The following is a 24280-nucleotide window of genomic DNA, read 5'->3' on the forward strand; positions in this document are numbered from 1 at the left end:
AGATTCATTCAGCTTTCCTCTTGTGACTCTATCTCCAGCAAGCCTTTCAAGGTTACTATCTTGGAGAAGGAGTAGATATGCACAGCCAGCTGTGGAAGTGGCACAGATCATGGTGCCCTATCTGCAAGGGATCTGAGAAATGTGAACGATTATATGGATATTATTTGCCTCAGTCATTCTTTCATGGAAATCAGTGATTCTGACAAGTTAAATAATAGAATAGAATAATTCAACTTTTGGCAGATATACTGTTAGTCTCCTTGTGTCTCAAGTATACATAGAAAAGAGGAAAAGTCAAAAAGATTCTGTTTTCTCTTCTGCTGCTAACAGAGACATTTCTCTAGGCATGCTGAGATGCCTACGAATCCTGTTTCCTCCTGTGCTGTGTGCTGAGCTACATCACTTCAGTCATGTCCAACTCTTTGTGAGCCTGTTAACTGTAGCCTTCCAGGCTCCTCTGTCCATGGGATTCTTGAATATTGGAGTGGGTTGCCATGCCCACCTCCACTTGATCTTCCTGACCCAGGGATTGAACTCATGTCTCTTACGTCTCCTACATTGGCAGGCAGGTTCTTTACCACTAGTGACACCTGGGAAGGCCATAAGCAGTATGTGCTGTGCTGTTGTTAGTCACTTAGTCATGTCTGAGTCTTTGCAACCCCATAGACTGCAGCCTGCCAGGCTCCTCTGTCCATGGGGATTCTCCAGGCAAGAATACTGGAGTGGGTTGCCATGCCCTCCTCCAGGGGGTCCCGACCCAGGGATCAAACTCAGGTCTCCCACATTGCATGCAGATTCTTTACCATCTGAGCAGTATGGGAGTGGTGGGGGTGGTTAAACTACTCTTTATTCTTCCTTTCACCAGTTGAAAAATCAGCTTAGGGAGAGTTACATTTGTCTTCATTTCTAGAGAAAAATACGTTTGCCTCTAAACTATTTGATGAAGCAACAGGATTAACCTTCCAATAAGACAAACAGATGAGAAAACAAAGTAAGAAGGTGGTAGGGTAAATTGTTCTAATAAAAGACATTCCCTGAGTGTATGGCCTTATTCTACTTGATACATAAGGCAGCTCTGAGAACTTGATGATAAAACTCAGGCTTACATTAGGCCCTCGTGTTGTCTCTCCACAGCTCCAGGTGCACCAGGTGCACTAGGTCAACCAGGCCCACCAGGTCCACCAGGCCCCGTAGGTGGACTAGCAGGTGTAGGTGCAGGGGTAGTTTATCCATTGAATGTGAGAGAAGACTCTTCAGCTATGAAAGTGAAAGAAACAATCCGAAAGTATTTCCCTGAGACCTGGATCTGGGAGTTGATGCCACTCGAGTAAGTTGTGTGCTGCTTGGAACTGAGTTCGTAGGAGGATTTGAATCCTCTTCTATGATTCTGGTGTAATCGTAGGGCCAGTCCTTTCTGTTTTGCCCCACTCTTTTCTGATAGATGTGTAGATTCGTAGTTCATTTATCTCATAGCTAAACAATGCAATTTTGTTTTTCTAATTTGTTCCTGAGATACTTAATAGAAAGCCACCCTTAACCCTAAAAAGAAAAAAAAAAAAAATTTTTTCAGAGACCTCTCTAGGAGCACCAAACTTTATATCAAGTTTAGCATTTATCACACTGGGTTTCTAAAGTGTCATGCTCTAGAGTCAGCTGTGGTCCATGCTTTTAAGAAAAGGAATTCATTGACTCTTGTCTTCTTTTTTCCCATCTCTAGTATGTGGGGCAAACATGAGTTGGCAATCAAGGTCCCTGACACCGTCACGGACTGGAAAGCCAGCGCCCTCTGCTTGTCTGGAGCAGCAGGGCTTGGACTCTCGCCCACCGTCTCTCTCACAGCCTTCCAGCCCTTCTTCTTGGAACTCACTCTTCCCTATTCTGTGGTTCGAGGAGAAGCCTTCACACTCAAAGCCACTGTGTTCAACTATCTGTCCCATTGCATTCGGGTAAGGGCACTTGTCTGGATGTAAGTGAAGGTAGGAGGAAGGAACACACCATCCGTTTCCTAAATCTCCTCCAGGTCATCTCCTAGTAAATCATAACCGAATACGATGTGGCCTAATTTTAGACTGGAATAGGTGCTAAGAACAAAGCTCCCCAACAGGTCCGAGGTGGTAAGGTTACAACCATCTGGGCTTCCCTGGTGACTCAGATAGCAAAGAATCTGCCTGCAGTGTGGGAGACCTGGGTTCAATCCCTGGGTTGGGAAGATCCCTTGGAGAGGTAATGTCAACCCACTCCAGTATTCTCGCCTGGAGAATCCCCAAGGACAGAGGAGCCTGGTGGGCTGCAGTCCAGGGAGTCGCAAAGGGTCAGACACGACTGAGTGAATAACACTTCCACTTTCAAGTGCTAAGAACAAAGCTCCCGACAGACCCAAGGTGGTAAGGTTATAGTCATCCAGGACTCTATTTTATTTGTGTATTCCTGAATTCAGATATTACTCCCACCTGATTATTTTTTCACTCTAACAAAAGAAAAATATTTCTTCCTTGTGTTGGCACAAGCCTAAATCCTGAGTATTTATCTTGATTCCCGTCAGTTTTTCAATGTCCTTATGGCAAACATCTAAACTACAAAATACCTGACAGGATTTACCTTGTCTGAACAGCTTCTCAAAGCCTCTCATTAGTATGCATTGTCCCTTTAAGCTTCTTTCCCTCCCCCCGCCCTGACATCCCATTACTGACCTTTTGCCTGCGTTCTTTCTCCAACTTGTGGGTGGGAATGGGGGACAGGTGAGCATACAGCTGGAGGCCTCTTCTGCCTTCTTGGCCATCCCAGTAGAGAAGAAAGAAGAATCTCACTGTGTCTGTGGAAACAAGCAGAAAACCATGTCCTGGGCTGTGACCCCAAAGTCACTGGGTGAGTGATAACGGTGTTCACGAATCCTACTTCCTTTGTTGTGCTGATTGCTTTCCACTTCCACTCAGATGCATGTTTTTCTCTCCTCCTTTGACTGATCAATGGAAGGAAAACAATTATATATATTGGAGAGGCTTAAAAAGAAGAAACCATTCAATATAGGATCACTGTTTAACTCCTTACGAATTTTATTCCGCAGGAGAGGTGAATTTCACAGCTACTGCAGAAGCCCTACAGTCTCAGGAACTATGTGGCAGTGAGGTGCCTCACTTCCCAGAACTTGGACAGAAGGACACCGTTATCAAGCCTTTACTTGTTGAGGTATGAAGGTCTAATTTCTCTGAGTCTCCGAAGCTTTATTATGGAAATCGCATTATCTAACATGTATGTGGCAGTGACATTTCATTCCCATGAATATGAATATGTTCACAACTCAAGCTTTCACTAACATTTTCTCTTCTAAAGTAATTGCTTCTTCTCTGATGCACTATCACTTCTCTTTTTTTTTAATTCATTTTTAATTGGAGAGTAATTGCTTTACAATGTTGTATTAGCTTCTACTGTACAACAATGTGAATCAGCTACATGTATACATGTATCCCCTCCTTCTGAATCCTCCCTTCCACTCACCTCCCAAATCCCATCCCTCTAAGTCATTACAGAGCACTGAGCTGAGCTCCCTATGCTTACAGCAGCTTCTCACTAGTTATCTATTTCACACACAGTTGTATATATATGTCAATACTACTCTCTCAATTCACCCCACCCTCTCCTTCCTCCCTGTATCCACAAGTTTGTCCTCTATTCCTTCCCTGTAAATAGGTTCATCAGTACCATTTTTCTAGATTCCATATATATATACACATAACTTTTCTTCTTAATTTTCTTCTTGCTATACAAAGCCTGAAGGAATAGAAAGAGAAGAAACTTTCAACACACTTCTCTGTGCATCAGGTAAGTGTCAGAAATAGATAAAATTTTTATGTTAAGCCACTTGCTAAAGTATATGATGTGAAATGCCCTTGGAGGCACGTTTTCTCTGGTGGGAAAAAAAGGAAAGAAGTATATTATCCCATGTGCAAATCGAAGGACATTTGATGGAGAACAAGCTTTTCCTGATGAGGGCATCGAAAAGTTAAAGAGATTCACTTAAAAATTCTTGGCCAATAATGAGGACTAAAGCTGATGACTATCAGACAGGAATCTTTCCAATACACCTTGCTTCCCAAACTTCTTCCTACACAATTTTCCAAATATTGAAATATCTTTGTGGCACTAGTATTATTGGTTATTCAGTTAATAGTTTAAGTGTATTCATGTTTTTGTTTAAACAAATTATTTGAAGAATTTTAGGTCACTAACATATAGAGAAAAACAATCTTTATTGAACCCTTAAAATTACCATCTAAACATTCATACAGTCATTTAGAAAATGACTATTAAAATGTTCAACTCTGCACTATCTAAAATCATCTTGAGAACAATGCTTAGTGTACAGATGGCCTCTCTTGTCTATTTAAGTAGCCCCTGATAATCTCAGCTAGTCACAGAACTTTAATAACTTTGTACCAGAGACCACAAAATGTATCTATCTTCAGTCCATACCTCTTTCCTAAACTGAGACTCATGTATTCAACTGTTCACTTATCATCTCCACTTGCAGGCTTGGAGGTCTAAGAGGTCTCTCAAAACTAGCTTGCTCAAAACTGAACCCCTGCAGGACTCACTGCTTCTCCTACAGTTTTCTTCATCTCAGATGCTGCTGCAGTGATGGAAATCCTATTCTTCCGCTTGCTGGAGATAAAAATTTTGGAGTTGTCCTTTAATTATATTCTTTCTCTTTTACTCCATACCCAATCAATTCCAAATCTAGTTGGTTCTACCTTTAAATATTATTCAGAATTTTCCCACTTCTCATCATGTCCACTCCTGCTCTAGACCTTTCTCTCTTGGATCATCTCAGCCACCTCCTAACTGGTCTCCTGGTCATCTCCCCTTGTTCTTCCATAGCAAGAGAATCATTAAAGCATATTTCACACCATGCCCCTCCTCTGTTCAGAATCTTCCAAGAGTCTCCCATGTCCCTCAAAGTTAGAGCATGTCTCCAACCTCACCTACAAAACCTTTCCACCGTTGTGACTTCATACCTTCTTACCCTGTCCTCCACTCACCCTGCTCCTCCTAATCTAATCACACTGGTCTCCTAATCTGATCTTGGAACACAACCAGCATGCTCTCATCTTTGATGTCTTTTCATGTTTTGCTCTGTATTCCAGCAAGTCTCTTCCCCTAGATATCTATAAATTTTACTCCCTGATTTAGTCTTCATCACTTATGATTTTTTAAAACTATTTATATATTTATTTATTTTGGCTATTCAGTTCAGTTCAGTCACTCAGTCATGTCTGACTCTTTGTGACCCCATGGACTGCAGCACACCAGGCTTCCCTGTCCATCACCAACTCCCAGAGTTTGCTCAAACTCATGTCCATTGAGTCGGTGATGCCATCCAACCATCTCATCCTCTGTCATCCCCTTCTCCTCCCGCCTTTAATCATTCCTAGCATCAGGGTCTTTTTGAACAAGTCAGTTCTTTGCATCAGTTGGCCAAAGTATTGGAGTTTCAGCTTCAGCATCAATCCTTCCAATGAATATTCAGGACTGATTTCCTTTAGGATGGACTCGTTGGATCTCCTTGCAGTCCTAGGGACTCTCAAGAGTTTTCTCCAACACCAAAGTTCTAAACTTTCAATTCTTCGGCGCTCAGCTTTGTTTATGGTCCAACTCTCACATCCATACCTGACTACTGAAAAAACTATAGCTTTGACTAGACAGACCTTTGTTGGCAAAGTAATGTCTCTGCTTTTTAATATGCTGTCTAGATTGGTCTTAGTTTTTCTTCCAAAGAGCAAGTGCCTTTTAATTTCAGAGCTACAGTCACCATCTGCAGTGATTCTGGAGCCCAAAAATATAAAGTGTCTCACTGTCTCCATTGTTTGCCCATCTATTTGCCATGAAGTCACAGGACCAGATGCCATGATCTTTGTTTTTTGAATGTTGAGTTTTAAGCCAGCTTTTTCACTCTCCCCTTTCACTTTCATCAAGAGTCTCTTTAGTTCTTCTTCACTTTCTGCCATAAGGGTGGTGTCATCTGTGTATCTGAGGTTATTGATAGTTCTCCCAGCAATATTGATTCCAAGTAGTGTTTCATCCAGCCCAGCATTTTGCATGATGTACTCTGCATATAAGCAGGGTGACAATATACAGCCTTGATATACTCCTTTCCCAATTTGGAACCAGTCTGTTCTTCCATGTCCAGTTCTAACTGTTGCTTCTTGACCTGCATAGAGATTTCTCAAGAGGCAGGTCAGGTGGTCTGGTATTCCCAACTGTTTCAGAATTTTCAATAGTTTGTTGTGATCTTCACAGTCAAAGATTGTGGCATAATTAATAAAGCAGAAGTAGATTTTTTCTGGTATTCTCTTGCTTTTTCAATGATAGAATTGATGTTAGCAATTTGATCTCTGGTTTCTCTCCCTTTTCTAAATCCAGCTTGAACATCTGGAAGTTCATGGTTCATGTACTGTTGAAGCCTGGCTTGCAGAATTTTGAGCATTACTTTCCTACTGTGTGAGATGAGTGTAACTGTGTGGTAGTTTGAACATTCATTGGCACTGCCTTTCTTTGGGATTGGAGTGAAAACTGACCTTTTCCAATCCTGTGGCCACTGCTGAGTTTTCTAAATTTGCTGGCATATTGAGTGCAGCAGTTTCACAGCATCATCTTTTACGATTTGAAATAGCTCAACTGGAATTGCATCACCTCTACTAGCTTTGTTCACAGTGATGCTTTCTAAGGCCCACTTGACTTCACATTCCAGGATGTCTGGCTCTAGGTGAGTGATCACACCATTGCAGTTATCTGGGTCATGAAGATCTTTTTTGTACAGTTCTTCTGTGTATTCTTGCCACCTCTTCTTAATATCTTCTGCTTCTGTTAGTTTCATACCATTTCTGTCCTTATTGAGCCCATCTTTGCATGAAATGTTCTCTTGGTATCTCTAATTTTCTTGAAGAGATCTCCAGTCTTTCCCATTCTGTTGTTTTCCTCTATTTCTTTGCATTGATCACTGAGGAAGTCTTTCTTATCTCTCCTTGCTATTCTTTGGAATTCATTCAAATGGGTATAGCTTTCCTTTTCTCCTTTATCTTTTGCTTCTTTTCTCAGCTATTTGTAAGGCCTCCTCAGCCATCTTGCCTTTCTGCATTTCTTTTTCTTGGGGATGGTCTTGCTCCCTGTCTCCTGTACAATGTTTAAAACCTCAGTCCACAGTTCTTCAGGCACTCTGTCTATCAGATCTGACTTCTGCAATTTATTTGTCAATTCCACTGTATAATTGTAAAGAATTTAATTCATACCTGAATGGTCTAGTGGCTTTCCCTACTTTCTTGAATTTAAGTCTGAATTGTACAATAAAGAGTCATGATCTGAGCCACAGTCAGCTCCTGGTCTTATTTTGCTGGCTATATAGAGCTTCTTCATCTTTGGCTGCAAAGAATATAACCAATCTGATTTCGGTAATGACCATCTGGTGATGTCCATGTAGAGTCTTCTCTTGTGTTATTGGAAGAGGGTATTTTTTATGACCTCAGTGTGATTTCTTGGCAAAACTCTGTTAGCCTTTGCCATGCTTCTTTTGTACTCCAAGGCCAAATTTGCCTGTTACTCCAGGTATCTCTTGACTTCCTACTTTTGCATTCCAGTCCCCTATGATGAAAAAGACATCTTTATTGAGGGTTAGTTCTAAAAGATCTGGTAGGTCTTCAGAGAACCATTCAACTTCAGCTTCCTCAGCATTACTGGTTGGGGCATAGACTTGGATTACTGTAATATTGAATGACTTCCCTTGGAAATGAACAGAGATCATTCTGTTATTTTTGAGGTTGCACCCAAGTACTGCATTTTGGACTCTTGTTGACTATGAAGGCTACTCCATTTCTTCTAAGGGATTCTTGCCCACAGTAGTAGATATAATGGTCATCTGAATTAAATTTGCCCATTCCAGTCCATTTTAATTCACTGATTCTTAAAATGTCAATGTTCACTCTTGTCATCTCTTGTTTGACCACTTCTAATTTACCTTAATTCATGGACCTAACATTCCTGGTACCTTTCTGATTTTGGCTATACCAGATCTTAGTTGGGGCATGTGAATCTATTTCCCTGACCAGGGATTGAACCAAGGCCCCCTGAATTGAGAGCATGGAGTCTTAGCCACTGAAACAACAGGGAAGTACCTGATTTTTTAATCAATGAGTATTTGGATGACAAATTCCTCCCCACACCCTGCACTTCCTGGTTTACCTTGCCTCACTAGCTCACCCATATAAACACTCTGCTTTATTTTTTGTATAGAACTTATCAGTATCTAGCATACTAAAAATTTGTTTTTTTATTACTCCCATCAAAATGAACTTATTATGATGTCAGGAAATGTCTTCCAAAAATTGCTGTATCACTGCACTTAATACAAAATCTGGTACATAGCACACACTTAATACATATTTATGGAGTAAATATGATTTTTTTACAACCACTAGCTATAGTATAAGTTAACATAAACAAGAAAGAGAAGGAAATAAGTATAACATAAGGTATATGCTTATACAGAGATCTATAGAGATTTAGCATAAATATATATGATTAATATGAACTTCACTGTGAGATGAATTGTGGCTCTAGCAGAAACTTGGATTGCATCAAAGAAATGAAATAATAACTAAGAAAAACATGATGTTGGATCTTGATCATAGAGATGGGAAAAAATGCAGATAGAACTAGAACATTTCTCTCATTTTTCCCTCCCTTCTGTGTATTTGTCTTGTTTCATTAGAAACTGGAGGATCTGAAATGTTGTCATTAAAACTTCCTTCAAATGTGGTTGAAGGTTCTGCCAGGGCGACATATTCAGTTTTGGGTGAGTCTCCCATCCCAAAAGAAGCATCTGTCCATCCTTTTAACTCTAGTGCATGGCGTCTCATCATCCCTTCCTAATGAAGTCCCTGTGTCTAGGCATTGAACTGAGAGAAAGCATCAGGACCACACTGTGTATTAGTGGGAAAGAGGGGCTGAATCAATGCTATGCTGCATCTTAAACCTTGATATACTCTAAAGAGCAAAGAGAGTCATCTCTTTGTGCTCTCACCTTCAAGATATTGGCTAGATAGTGATGCTTTCTACTAGAGATGAAACTAATCATTTTTTACCAGATGTGTGACGCATCAGAAAGGTATATCCTTCCATTTTTGTTTTTTCCTATTTTTCCCATCTTTGAACATCTACTTTATTGTTCCAACATTTCTCTTTCTATTCTTGTTTTTCTTCACCTCTTATGCTTTCTTTATACATGATTTGACTTCTCACTTAGCTAGTCATCTATTTTCCTACCCTAACATCAATCAGCTGAGTTCCTCTAAAATTTTTTCTGTATTTCATTCCTCAGGTGATATACTAGGCTCTGCAATGCAAAATCTTCAGAATCTTCTCCGGATGCCCTATGGTTGTGGAGAACAGAATATGGTCCTTTTCACCCCTAACATCTATGTTCTGAACTATCTAAATGAGACAGGACAGCTCACTGAGAAGATCAAGTCCAAAGCCATCAGCTACCTCATCAGTGGTGAGAGATTACCCCCAAAGGAAAAACATTAGTTGATTTCCTAAATATCTCCTCCATTGAACTCAAATCCACTTCCCTTAGATTAAGATTTAGTAATTACCTTTGCTGTGACATCCAACAAGATGTCTCACAATACAACCAGAGAATTAAATGGCATCTTCAAATCTTGGAGACTTTGTAGTAAAATAGTAGCTTCCCTGTGATTCCTCAATGAGTTTCAAGGAAAAGCCTGATTCCTTCTCCAGTGTCTCTGCTATTTCCTAAATCTATGCAAACATTCTTCTTCTTAAGGTTACCAAAGACAGTTGAACTATAAGCACAGTGATGGTTCTTACAGCACCTTTGGGGATCGTGATGGTAGAAGTCAGGGAAACACTTGGTAAGATAATTATTTCCATATGCTCTCTGTAGATCCAAGATATTTCAGATAACTGGAAATAGCTCTTATCTGATACCTGGACTTATTGTGTAGAAATTTGTTATCCTTTAAAAACCCACATGCATATCATTGCTAGCGGAAGATCTCACCATTTCATGTATGAAAGCTCACTGTTCTGATAGTACAGTTGTTTAGTCGCTAAGCCATGTCTGACTGTTTTGGGACCCCATGGACTGTAGCCCACCTGGCTTCTCTGTCCATGGTATTTCCCAGGCAAGAATACTGGAGTGGGTTGCCATTTCCTTCTCCAGGGGATCTTCCAGGCCCAAGGATAGAACCTGTGTCTCCTGCATTGCAGGCGGATAGTACAATAGATAATAGTAAAATTAGGGTCCCCTCAAGCAGAAATATAAGGCATAAGGTGTCACAATGTGAAATGAGAGAGGAAGAAATTTCTATATTGTGCATTCAGGAAGGAGAGGAGGCGAAGAACAGAAAGACACCGTAATGTAGTAAAATCATTCAGAAAATGGCAATTTGGGTGGTGGGAAGGCTTGGAGTCTCCAACAAACTTTTTATGAGGAAAAAAAAGTATCAACTCTGGAGAAACCAATAAAGTTGAGAGATTTTTAAATAGATTCAGAAGTTTGTTGGACAAATAAGAGTATATTCAGTATTCAAGGGTCATCTCCCCACCAATTTTCTCCATGGAACTGCAAAGCTCTCTGGAGGCAATGAAACACAGTGACCTTTAAAAAGGAGATGATCCTCAGGTCTCCTTCTCTTCTTTGCTGAACAGGCTTACTGCATTTGTGCTCAAGTCTTTTTCTCAAGCCCAATCACACATCTTTGTAGAGGACTCGCACATCACAGACTCCCTTACCTGGCTTTCACGGAAGCAGAAGGAAAATGGCTGTTTCCAGCGCTCTGGATCATTGCTAAACAATGCTATTAAGGTGATGCCTTTAAATTTGTTCTGGTCCCTGAGAAGAGTGAAATGTATGAGTTGTGATGCTCCTATGGATTCCTCAAGTCATGGTGACATAACTTTGAGAAGGACAGCAGAAGCAAAAGCTTTTGAAACCTAACAATAAATTAGGTGTTTCCTATGGTTAAGAAAATAGCATGTCCAAAAAACTCCACTATGTCACTAAAAATGAGGGAAAGTGATTTGGGACAGATTTCAGAATTTGGGGGTGAAAGAGGAAGCAGAGGAAACAATAATATTGCCCTAGAAAAGATACATTCTGGTGAAGATAACCAAGGGGGAAATTAGAGTTAGCTGCCTCTGGGTGATGCTTATTGGAGTGTTTGAGTGTCTCTGCCTCTGATCCTACAGGGTGGGGTCGATGACGAGGTAACGCTCTCTGCCTATATTACCATCGCTCTGCTGGAGATGCCACTGCTTGTCACCGTATGTACCGCCACTCCCACCCTGTACCTTCCTCTAATGTAAGGATGAAACTCGTAGAGCTATGAATCTCTGAGGAAAATGAGTTGTGATTTTCACATTATTTAAAATTAGTATATTTCACTGGAGCACAAAGGACAGTAGATCCCTTGGGAAGCTGCAAAGGAAATTACCCTCTGGTCAGAACTGTGGTGTTGTGCAAGCACACTGGGGCATTTAATCTGTGGCTAGCCAGGGGACAGTTCATTAGCCTGGTTCAGCTAGCTTAAGATCTTCCTTCATTTTCAGTAAGTCAGAAAAAGAAAAACACATTTTGTATATTAATGCATATATGTGGAATCTAGAAAAGTGGTACAGATGAATCTCTTTGCAAGGCAGGAACAAGATTGATGTGGAGAATGAGAACATATGGATACCAAAGGGGAAACGTGGAGGTGGGAAGAGCTGGGAGATGTGGACTGACGTATACACAACTACTATGTGTAAAATAGATACCTAATGGGAACCTGCTGTATAGCACAGGGAACTCTGCTCAGTGCTCTGTGGTGACCTGAATGGGAAGGCAGTCGAAAAGGGAGGGGATATATGTATACGTAGAGCTGATTCACTTTGCTGTACAGCAGAAACTAACACAATGTTGTAAAGCAGCTATACCCTCCCCACGCCACCCCCCAAAAATAAATAAATAAGTAAATGGCTGGAACAAGGGAAAACAGAAGCAGGGTCTTTATCTTCTTTATAGCACCCAGTTGTCCGCAATGCTCTGTTCTGCCTGGAAAGGGCCTGGCAATCTGCCTCAGAGGCCCAAGGAAGTCTTGTCTATACCAAGGCGTTATTGGCCTATGCCTTCGCACTAGCAGGAGACCAAGCCAAGAGAAAGGAACTGCTTGAGTCACTAGACAAAGAAGCTGTAAGAGAAGGTAAGAATTGACTTCCAAAGTCACCAGTGATCAAAGGGAGAGAGCCTATTTTATTCACATCTATTTTGGGCTTTCCCTGGTAGCTCGGCCGGCAAAGAATCCACCTGCAACGCAGGAGGCCCCGGTTCGATTCCTGGGTCAGGAAGATCCCCTGGAGAAGGGATAGGCTACCCACTCCAGTATTCTTGGGCTTCCCTGGTGGCTCAGCTTGTATCTGCCTGCAATGCGGGAGACTTGGGTTCTATCCCTGGTTTGGGAAGATCCACTGGAGAAGGGAACAGCTACCCACTCCAGTGTTCTCACCTGGAGAATTCCATGAACTGTATATAATCAGAGTCCATGGGGTTGCAAAGAGTTGGAAACCACTGAATGACTTTCACTTTTCACTTTCACATCATGCTTATATTATATTATATCCATTTTTATTATTATAAGAAGATTAATTATTACTAACCTAACATCTCTAGGTAACATGGATGATTTTATCAATTCATACATTATAGGCCTCGAAACAGTCCAGTTTCTAATATCACACAAGGATGTAGTAAACACAAGGACATGAGGTGATTTACTGGAACCTCAATGTACTTTCTTGGCAAAGATTAGCTTGATTGGTGATTACTTAATACTTTCACTTCATGTATGTCTGGGCTTCCCTGATAGCTCAGTTGGTAAAGAATCTGCCTGCAATGCAGGAGACCCTGGTTCAATTCTTGGGCTGGGAAGATCCACTGGAGAAAGGAAAGACTACCCACTCTAGTATTTTGGGGCTTCCCTGAAGGCTCAGCTGGTAAAGAATCTGCCTGCAATGCGGGAGACCTGGGTTCAATCCCTGGGGTTGGGAAGATCCCCTGGAGAAAGGAAAGGCTACCAACTCCAGTATTCTGGCCTGGAGAATTCCATGGACTGTATAGTCCATAGGGTCGCAAAAAATCAGACACGACTGAGAAGCTTTCACTTCATTTCACGTATGTCCATTCAATGGGTGAGCTGTAATTACAGGGATCATTAAAGATTTAGATTTTTTGAAAATGTTCTCTAAGCTGAAGATGATATCCTTTTTTATTTCTAAGAGGACTCAATCCACTGGCAACGTCCTAGGAAGCCTCAAGAAGTTAATGAACTCTACAGTCCACCCCGGGCTCCTTCTGTTGACGTGGAGATGACATCTTACTCCCTCCTTGCCCATCTTACTGCCCAGCCTGCCCCATCTTCGGAAGATCTGTCTGTGGCTGCACAGATTGTAAAATGGCTCACCAAGCAACAGAACCCCAATGGGGGCTTCTCCTCCACTCAGGTCTGTGAAGAGACTCTAGGAAGAAAAATTAATGTACTAATACCTATGTAGACACAACCATATTCTAAGAGTTGAGTAAGTGAATAGTGTTTCTAAATTATGTTTTACTCTTGCATCACCAAAAAGGTTTAAGCCTCATTATTTTATACTTGGGTTATTTCCCTGTCCTCTATACAATCTCTCATATTTTCTCTTCTTAGTGGATCCTTTTCTATAAAGTAACCAATCTTCCTAAAACAATGTCTTCATACGATTACTTCCTTTAGAGTCTTTCCTGGTGGTCCAGACTCTGTGCTTCCACTGCAGGGGGCTCAGGTTCCATCCCTGGTTGGTGTGGGAACTGAGATCCCACATGCTTTGTGGCATTTTTCATCCAAAGACTAAAATTAATTTGCCCAAAATATTTCCTCTCCTCAGTAAACATGAATAATCTTGTCTAATAAGGCTGATCTCTTCACTTTTCCTGGAATTGTTTCACTCTTCTCCAGGTCTTAACTTCCAATATGTCCCTTCCTGTTATTGCCTGATGCCTCTTTTCTGTTTGCATAAATCTTTCTCACTATTCAGAGATAATCTTAATTCTCATCTTCTTCACAGCCTTCTCTTATTATGTATACTAGCTCCAACTCCTCTTTTCCTGAATTTTCCCAACAAATATTGTTATAGAAATGTATATATTACATGTGTCCATGCTCAGTCATGTCTGACTCTTTGTGACCCCATGGACTGTAGCCTGTGAGACTCCTCTGTCTTTGGGATTCTCCAGGCAAGAATACTGGAGTAGGTTGCCATTTCCTCCTTCAGGGATCTTTCTGACCCAGGGATCAAACCCAAGTCTCTTGCATCTCCTGCATTGGTAGGCAGATTCTTTACCACTCTGCCACCTGTAAAGCTTGTAGAAATACACAGAAATGTATAGATTATTGAAATGTGTTCTACTCTATGTCAATTATTAGAGTCTAAGTCCCATATGTACATTGTAAACTACTTGAATGAGGAAACTGCATTTCCCCAAAGTACCTAAGGATTTCCAGATGGCTCAAATGGTAAAGAATCTGCCTGCAATGTGGAAGACCTGGATTCAATCCCTGAGTTGGGAAGATCCCCTGGAGAAGGGAATCGCTATCCACTCCAGTATTCTTGCCTGGAGAATTCCACGAACAGAGAAGCCTGGTGGGCTACAGTCCATGGGATCGCTGGGTAGGACATGATGGAGTGACTAACGCACACGAAGTACATAGACTAGTTCAAGATGAATGAATAGTTCAAGATGAATAACGAGCTCTGAATAGACTTGAAATTCAGTGAATGAACAGTGTTTATGACTAGGTAACTCTGAGAGTAGCATGGATATGGTTTATATCCAGTATGATTTGACCACCTTCCTCTCCTATAATTTCTGCACCCATCTTTTTTCAGGATACAGTGGTGGCTCTCCAGGCACTTTCCAAATATGGGGCAGCAACTTTCACTAAAGGGGAGAAAGCAGCTACTGTCACCGTGAAGTCTGAGGAGACCTTCTCTGAAGAATTCCAAGTAGATGAAGCTAAACGCCTACTGCTGCAGGAGGTGGCTTTGCCAGAGATCCCGGGGAAGTACAGCACAGTTGTGTCAGGGTCGGGATGTGTGTATGTCCAGGTGAGACTTGTCAGGGTTCCAGAAGTGTCACAAATGGGAGATCAAGTCTCGAGAAGTAGATCGGAACTTCAAAACAGAGAAAGAAACGTGTACCAAGGGGAAATATAAATTACCTAGAAGCAACAGATTGAGTGTAAAAATAAAGGCTTTTTTTCCCCATTTATTTTAGACATCCTTGAGATATAATATCCTGCCCAAGAAAGAAAGAAAAGCTCCCTTTACTCTGAAAGTTGAAACTCTCCCCAAGAATTGTGATGGAGCCAGCACTCACAGGAAAGCCCAGATTCACATCAACATTAGGTAAATTGTAAATTGCTACCCGACCTTTTGTAGAATATGGTGAAATTGATTTTCTGGTGCACAGGATCTTCACTGTCCAGGGTCATACACAATGAATAAGAAATTCTTGCAATATTTATTCAAAAGAAAGTTTTCTTCACTCTTAACCAAAAAGCCTTTGATGTTGAGAATATGATGTCACTATGCCTGCAGAGTATGACTTCTTATCAGTTTTCTAAACAACTACATGTTCAATTGTTCAGTCATGTCCCACTCTTTTGCAACTCCATGGATTGTAACCCACCAGGCTCCTCTGTCCATGGAGTGTTCCAGGCAAGAATGCTGGAGTGGGTTGCCCATTCCTTCCTACCCAAGAGGGGTTCTTGTTCCCATCCAGGGATCAAACGTGCATCTCCTGCATTGGCTGGCAGATTCTTTACCACTAGTGCCACCTGAGAAGCCCCAGACAACTATACAGAAGCAAATAGAGTAGATGGTGAAGCTGAATGGTAGCCAGGGATAGGAAACACTAGAAATAAAAGAGGAGAGACTTCTGTCTTGAATGAAATCCAAAGGATTTTGTTTGACTGCCTTGTCCATACACCTTGACTTCATAGTTACACGGGGGAACGACCCAGCTCCAACATGGTCATTGTTGATGTGAAGATGGTATCAGGCTTCATACCTGTGAAATCATCCGTGAGAAAGGTAAGCCCTAAATCCCTTACAGATAGCAAAGTCATGGCAAATAAATGCTGTAAATTTTATTTTTTTGATTCAATTCTTCAAGAGGTCTCTCAAACTTGTGTCTCTAGTGTGTGTTTCCATTATTTGAACAGTGGGCATCCTAGTTATATGGTCTCAACTACAAGATACAAATCATAAACATGGTTAATAATGTTTAACCTGGAGACCTGTAAGAATGCATAGTGCATTAAATTATCTTTCCATTACGTATAAAAAGGAAAAGGGAGACTACATCATATGAATGTATGTACATATATTCTCCATTTTAAAAATTTTTTTCTGAGCTTTTCCTTGACATAGAAGAGAAAGTTTTTATCTCTTCATCATTGATAAAATGTTTGCTTTAGGGTTTTGGATCATTTTCTTATTGGTTCAGGAAGTTTCCAATTATAATTTACAAAAGTTCTTGTAGCAAATGGGTGCTGTGCTTTAGTTCAAATCTTTTTCTGTATTTTAGATGACAGTGATTTTATTTTTAATTAGTATAATAAATCACATTGGTCTTTTAAATTCTGAAGCAACTTTACATTCTTAGGACTAACTGGACCTGGTCGTTGTGTTTATTTTTTAAAATAAATTTCTGGATTCTGTTTGCTTATAGATGGTTGTGGTTTTTTTTTTTTTTTTTTTTTTTTTTTTAATATCATGACTGACACTCAGTTCAGTTCAGTCATTCAGTCATGTCCGATGCTTCGTGACCCCATGAACAGCAGCATGCCAGGCCTCCCTGTCCATCACCAACTCCCGGAGTTTACCCAAACTCATATCCATTGAGTCAGTGATGCCATCCAACCATCTCATCCTCTGTTGTCCCCTTCTCCCAGTGACTGACATCATCCCAATGACTGACATTGGGCTATACTTTTTGTTTCTTACATTATTCCTACTGGTTTCTGGTATCAAAATTATGCTAGACTCAAAAGATGGGGAGAAATGTCTTTTATCCTCCTCCCTGCCTTTTTTAAAATATAGTTAGAAGATAATTCCCTGTCTCTCTATGTAGATAATAGATAGGAAGGGTGTTTAGTCAATGTTATTTGTATTACTATTGCTATTATTCATGAGGAGATCAAATTAGAGTGTGATGTCTCTGAGAAGCCATTTAGAACATAAATATCTGAAGACTATCTCAGCCTGAGAGTCCCTCATCTCATACCCTTTGGTTTATCTTCTGCATCTACAGCTCCAGGAAATGGCTCAGATTCAGAGGACTGAAGTGAACACCAACCATGTCCTGATTTATTTTGAAGAGGTAAGATTCTCTGTGACTCTGCTAGATCCAGAAGAGCCACTAGAGGTTCTAACAAGCCAACCCAGGTTCCAAAGAGTGTACTTCACATACACAGCTTACCATGTTGCATAAGTCTCTGGTGTAAGTGTTAGTCACTCAGTCATGTTCGACTCTTTACAGCCCCACAGACTACAGCTCACCAGGCTCTTCTGTCCATCCAAGAAATTCTCCAGGCAAGAATACTGGAGTGCATTGCCATTCTCTTCTCCAGAGGAATCTTCCTGACCCAGGGATTGAAGCCGGGTCTCCCACATTGTAGGCAGACTCTTTCCCATATTATAAAACTCCCTGGTATTTCATTTATGAAAGGGGAGGAAATAGCTATAGAGGAAAATGAATCCTGGCCAAGTCAACAGGCTTGATTTACTACATTTAAATGTCTGTAGAATTGTCTTCTTGCCCTTCTTTTATCTGTCCTTGAATGTATTATACAAGTCTGAAGCCATCTCGTTCTTTCCATAGGTTTTGGCACAGAGAATAGCATAAGTACAGGGTTTGATAATATCTTAAAGAGAGACAAAGTTAATCTTTGATTCCAATTCAGTTTTCCTGTCTCTCCAGCTAACCCATCATATCGTGAGTTTCTCCTTCTCAGTGGAACAAGACATCGCAGTAAAGAATTTAAAACCAGCTACTGTAAAGGCATATGATTACTATGAGACAGGTGAGTGAGAGTCAGACATGCCAAGCCTTGAAAGGAAAAAGATGACTATCCTAGGATAGTGTCACCATAACTGAAAGAAAACTCCACAATCTCTCACTGGAAGAAAGAGTGAGTTTATAATCACAGGATAATCTTATTCATAATAATTGTCCCCAAACAAGTATCAGAGTCATTCTTATAAACTGATCATAAAGCAATAAGGGGATCAGTTCTTTCTAAATTCTCCTATGAAGTTGTTTGTTCTACACTGAATTATTCTAGACAGGAAAGAAGAGCAGCAATAACTTAAAAAAAAAAAAAAAAAAAGCAAACACTTCCCAGTACTAATGTGTGCTATGAGACCCAAAATTTGATCTATTTTTCACCTGGGCCTTGGAGAATCACGAATTTTGGGAAACCGTGTAATATATCAGGAAATTCTTTGATTTGCTCATGACTTTGAACTAGAAACTTACACCATCTTAGCATGCTGGTGGTGTTCCAACTTAACTCTTTCTTAGAAAAGAAAAGGTTTAGAGCAGAAGGTACAACTCCAATAAGAAAAACATAATTGTGAAAAGGGGCTATACAGTGTCCTACAGAAAGACAGTTATCCATTTGTGAGCTTTGTATCCAGGCCCAACTTTCTGTTACTTCCCACCAAACAATCCCAAGTGGCTTAGTACAAAAGAAGCCCTTTTATTGGCTCTATAACTATGCTTTACACTTTCTTTCATAGCTTATGCAGTTTATTTACAGTTAACTACTCATGTGCCTATTACTGCATGTCTGTCATCGCTGTCTCATTCTTTTTGCATTTCAGAGGAATTCACCATCGAAGAGTACAGTGTTCCCTGCAGTGCTGGTAAAGTATAGACAGTAAAATCTGATGCCAATGAAAAGAAAATAAACATTTGCTGTTTGAGTAAAGCTGCCTCTTGAGCATTCCCTTACCATATTATAAAACTCCTTGGTGAATCATTTATGAATTGAACTATCTCAGATGTATTATACACTTTCACAGTAGGAAAAAATGCAAGTAAAATATAATTACATGTATCTAGGTTGACTTGTTTGAGGATGAATCCAGGAATTTGCCACATATAAAAGCTAAATCATTTAATATTTAGTTTATATCTCTGTGCTCAGTGGTGATATATTTATCGCCCATGGCCTTTCTGAGATGTTTCTAAACTTACACAAGTTAAAGTCAGGCAACTTTTCACTCTAAAATTGTCCATATAATACTGCACAAGAGATGTGATCTCTAAGATGTTCCTTTTGGCTAACTGACAGGGTTCGTCTTTGACAATACAATACTTGCTATGAGACTTTCCACTCTCTACGTTAAAACATGGAAAAACTGAGACCAGCCTTATCAATAAAAATAAATAAGCATACTAAGTTCAAATATTTATCACTAAAGTATGAAAAATTATTCCTTTATTAGATCACAAAATTTTCCTAATATTTCTATCTTTTCTTTACTGTTTAGTCTGAACATGGAAATGATTGAAGATGGTAACTTGTGGACCTCATCAGATGAACTGCTTCAGAAACAAAGAACAAAGAGTCATCAGAAGAGAGGCCAGTGGGAGAAAGAAAGGACAGGAATTGGAAGTATGCTAAATTTGTATGTTGAATAAATTTATGACATTTATAACTATTTTTATCAATATTATGTGTTCCTTCTTATGTATCTATTCTCCACAGTGTTTAGTTTTGTTTTGTTTTTTTGCCACTCCACATGGCATGCAGGATCTTAGTTCCCCAACCAGGGATCTAACCCTTGCCCCATGCAGTGGAAGCACAGTAGGTTAACCACTGGACCCCAGGGAAGTCCCTATGGTGTTTTTAAAAATACAGAAAAACTACACAAAAAGGTACACACAAAAAAATCTGCAGATAATTAAAAATTAAATTCCAAAATCTGCTTTCCCAGAAGATAGGGGAAAGAAAACAATATTTCTAAATATTGGAAACAACCAAAATGTCCATCAGACTAGCTGTGGTACATCCATACTATGGAATACTACTCACTAATAAAAACAGACAAAGCACTGATACAAACAACTACTTGGATGGATCTCACAAACTTTACACTGAGTGATAAGAAATACAATCTCAAAAGGTCACACTGTATGACTCCTTTCATAAAACATTCTTGAAATGACAAAACCATAGAAATGGAAGATAAATGAGTGGTTTCCAGGGGTTATAGGTGCTAGGGAAATGGGAAAAGGGGTGCAACTTATAAAGGGATTGCATTAGAGAGAACTTTGTGCTGAAGAAATCCTGCATGTGTGGAAGCAAAAGTCCTGGTTTGAATTTTTACATTTAATTCCATCTCAAGTCATTTTGTTGCCTATTGTGTACTATATGAGTTGATATCTAAATTGACTTTTTTCCTCACTTATGTAGCCTTCTAATTGTCCCATTATCATTTATTAACCAATTCAAGATTTCCCTGCAAATGAGATGACTCCTTTATTTTAAGATTTGTTTCTAAATGATTTATTCTATTTCACTGATTAACCAGTTTATTCTTTCATACATACTAAAATATTTGAATTACTGTGGCTAAATGAAATGTTGTAATTATTCAGCTGGTCAGTTCTCACCTTCTTTGCAATACTAAGCTTATCATTTATTCCAGGTTAAATTTTGAAAATTTTTGAAATTTTTGAATTTTTTTTATGATGTGAATTATCCCTATAGTCACATTGGGTATTGTCTGGAGATTCACTGAATACAAATAAATGTATAATGATTATGAATGTCAATTTTTTTTTTTACAATATTTAGCCTTCCTTAGTCAGATACATTTTATCTTCATTTATTCAACTCAACAAGAAGTGAATTCTAATTCGGACTTAATTTCTGAATTTGGACTGATCTATAAAATGAAAATTAAAGATTAATTTCACGGGCATAAATAGCAAAAATAAGTTGAAAGAATAATAAAATGTATGCATGCATGTGTGCTTAAGTTCCCTCAGTCGTGTCTGACTCTTTGCCACCCTGTGGACTCTAGCCTGCCAGATTCCTCTGTCCCCGGGATTTCCCAGCCAAGAACACTGGAGTAGGTTACCATGCCCTCCATCAGGGGATCTTCTCGACCCAGGGATCGAACCCTCATCTCTATGTCTGTTGCATTGGCAGGCGGGTTCTTTACCACCAGCACCATCTGAAAAACCCAATAAAATGTGTACAAATAGACAAATTAAAAGATAAGGGCAAAAATAAAATTACAAAATAAGTAAAGACTAGAACAATAATCGTCATTTTTTATGAAAACCACTGAAAGGTTTTTAAAAAGAGAATTATTTCAGAGTTGTATTATAGGTAGTCCATCTTCTAGGCCATGGTAGGATAAAGAAAGAAAGTTTTTTTTCTGATCTTTCTGATTTCTGATAGAGTCATTTGTGCAGAACTGTTCTCTTTTCATGCTTCTGATGGTTTAGCACAAATATCTCTCTTTTGACTTGTACAATTCCACACCTTAAAAAATTGTTTTTTCCCCATCTTCTGTATAGTCAGAGCTCTTTGAAGCCAGACCTGTATTTTAATCATGTCTGCCGCCTGTTCACCCAACACAGTTCTGGGAATATAGTAGACAGTGAAAAAAAATGGGTCAGTGCTGAGTGAGCATATTCCCTCAAGCAGAGAGACAGAGGATAAATGGAATAATGCAAAGGTTTTAGCACATACCAGTAGAGAAAATGAGCCAGAAAGATCATTTTCACTCAAATCTGACTTGAATTGCTTACTGTTTCACAAACACATAAAACAGATTTTCATACTTTTCCAAAGTCAGAGAAATAAGAAGAAGGAATTTGGGTTATTTATTAGGACTTGAGGAAAAATTTGCCAGCTTCTCAGGTGACTCAGTGATAAGAATTCATCTGCTAATGCAGGAGACGAAGGAATCATGGGTTTGATCCCTGGATCAGGAAAATCCCATGGAAGAGGAAATGGCAATCCACTCCAGAAAATAAAATAATTCATGATATAAATTAATAAATCTTTGAGTCATGAATATTGCTAGACTTCAATGCAAATGTGGGTAAAAAGACTGATTTATAGATTTTAATCTGCTCTAGTACAGCCTTTCAAAGAATGTTTATCAGTATTTAATACAAAGCATTTCTTTTCCATGGGGATAATCTTGATCCCTGTCTCCTGTACAATGTCACAAACCTCATTCCATAGTTCATCAGGCACTCTATCTATCAGATCTAGGCCCTTAAATCTATTTCTCACTTCCACTGTATAATCATAAGGGATTTGATTCAGGTCATACCTGAATGGTCTAGCGATTTTCCCTACTTTCTTCAATTTAAGTCTGAATTTGGTAATAAGGAGTTCATGATCTGAGCCACAGTCAGCTCCTGGTCTTGTTTTTGTTGACTGTATAGAGCTTCTCCATATTGGGCTGCAAAGTATATAATCTATCTGATTTCGGTGTTGACCATCTGGTAATGTCCATGTGTAGAGTCTTCTCTTGTGTTGTTGGAAGAGGGTGTTTGCTATGACCAGTCCATTTTCTTGGCAAAACTCTATTAGTCTTTGCCCTGCTTCATTCCGCATTCCAAGGCCAAATTTGCCTGTTACTCCAGGTGCTTCTTGACTTCCTACTTTTGCATTCCAGTCCCCTATAATGAGAAGGACATCTTTTTTGTGTGGTAGTTCTAAAAGGTCTTGTAGGTCTTCATAAAACCGTTCAACTTCAGTTTCTTCAGCGTTACTGGTTGGAGCATAGACGTGGATAACTGTGACATTGAATGGTTTGCCTTGGAGATGAAGAGATCATTCTGTCGTTTTTAAGATTGCATCCAAGTACTGCATTTCGGACTCTTTTGTTGACCATGATGGCTACTCCATTTCTTCTGAGGGATTCCTGCCCACAGTAGTAGATGTAATGGTCATCTGAGTAAAATTCACCCATTCCAGTCCATTTTAGTTCACTGATTCCTAGAATGTCGATGTTCACCTTGCCATCTCTTGTTTGACCACTTCCAATTTGCCTTGATTCATGGACCTGACATTCCAGGTTCCTATGCAATATTGCTCTTTACAGCATCAGACCTTGCTTCTATCACCAGTCACATCCACAGCTGGGTATTGTTTTTGCTTTGGCTCCATCCCTTCATTCTTTCTGGAGTTATTTCTCCACTGATTTCCAGTAACATATCGGGCACCTAATGACCTGAGGAGTTCCTCTTTTGCTATCCTATCATTTTGTCTTTTCATACTGTTCATGGGGTTCTCAAGGCAAGAATACTGAAGTGGCTTGCCATTCCCTTCTCCAGTGGACCACATTCTGTGAGACCTCTCCACCATGACCCACCCATCTTGGGTTGCCCTGCAGGCATCGCTTGGTTTCATTGAGTTAGACAAGGCTGTGTTCCTAGTGAAGGTGATGGAATTCCAGTTGAGCTATTTCAAATCCTGAAAGATGATACTGTGAAAGTGCTGCACTCAATATGCCAGCAAATTTGGAAAACTCAGCAGTGGCCACAGGACTGGAAAAGGTCAGTTTTCATAGAATGCTCAAACTACTGCACAATTGCACTCATCTCACATACTAGCAAAGTAATGCTCAAAATTCTCCAAGCCAGGCTTCAGCAATACGTTAACCGTGAACTCCCTGATGTTCAAGCTGGTTTTAGAAAAGGCAGAGGAACCAGAGATCAAATTGCCAACATCCGCTGGATCATGGAACAAGCAAGAGAGTTCCAGAAAAACATCGATTTCTGCTTTATTGACTATGCCAAAGCCTTTGACTGTGTGGATCACAATAAACTGTGGAAAATTCTGAAAGAGATGGGAATACCAGACCACCTAACCTGCCTCTTGAGCAATCTGCATGCAGGTCAGGAAGCAACAGTTAGAACTGGACATGGAACAATAGACTGGTTCCAAATAGGAAAAGGAGTATGTCAAGGCTGTATATCATCACCCTGCTTATTTAGCTCCTATGCAGAGTACATTATGAGAAACGCTGGACTGGAAGAAACACAAGCTGGAATCAAGTTTGCCGGGAGAAATATCAATAACCTCAGATATGCAGATGACACCACCCTTATGGCAGAAAGTGAAGAGGAGCTAAAAAGCCCCTTGATGAAAGT

General features: G+C 39.9%; 1 protein-coding gene across 1 annotated transcript in view; it reads left to right on the plus strand.

Moving 5' to 3' along the window:
- The window catches only part of LOC128048239 (pregnancy zone protein-like), a 64057-nt gene that overhangs the window by 34799 nt on the left and 4978 nt on the right, over positions 1–24280 (plus strand). Inside the window, exons 18-35 of the mRNA XM_052640625.1 lie at positions 1135–1327; positions 1718–1946; positions 2739–2865; positions 3065–3186; positions 3768–3819; positions 8759–8842; positions 9368–9544; positions 9836–9923; positions 10723–10879; positions 11263–11337; positions 12077–12254; positions 13328–13551; positions 14971–15189; positions 15359–15489; positions 16086–16176; positions 17399–17467; positions 18068–18170; positions 18973–19014. Of these exons, the coding sequence (XP_052496585.1) occupies positions 1135–1327; positions 1718–1946; positions 2739–2865; positions 3065–3186; positions 3768–3819; positions 8759–8842; positions 9368–9544; positions 9836–9923; positions 10723–10879; positions 11263–11337; positions 12077–12254; positions 13328–13551; positions 14971–15189; positions 15359–15489; positions 16086–16176; positions 17399–17467; positions 18068–18170; positions 18973–19014 (2361 nt within the window). The remainder of the gene's footprint in view (positions 1–1134; positions 1328–1717; positions 1947–2738; positions 2866–3064; positions 3187–3767; positions 3820–8758; positions 8843–9367; positions 9545–9835; positions 9924–10722; positions 10880–11262; positions 11338–12076; positions 12255–13327; positions 13552–14970; positions 15190–15358; positions 15490–16085; positions 16177–17398; positions 17468–18067; positions 18171–18972; positions 19015–24280) is intronic.

This window comes from Budorcas taxicolor, chromosome 5 (assembly GCF_023091745.1).
Source record: "Budorcas taxicolor isolate Tak-1 chromosome 5, Takin1.1, whole genome shotgun sequence".
Taxonomy (NCBI): Eukaryota; Metazoa; Chordata; class Mammalia; order Artiodactyla; family Bovidae; genus Budorcas; species Budorcas taxicolor.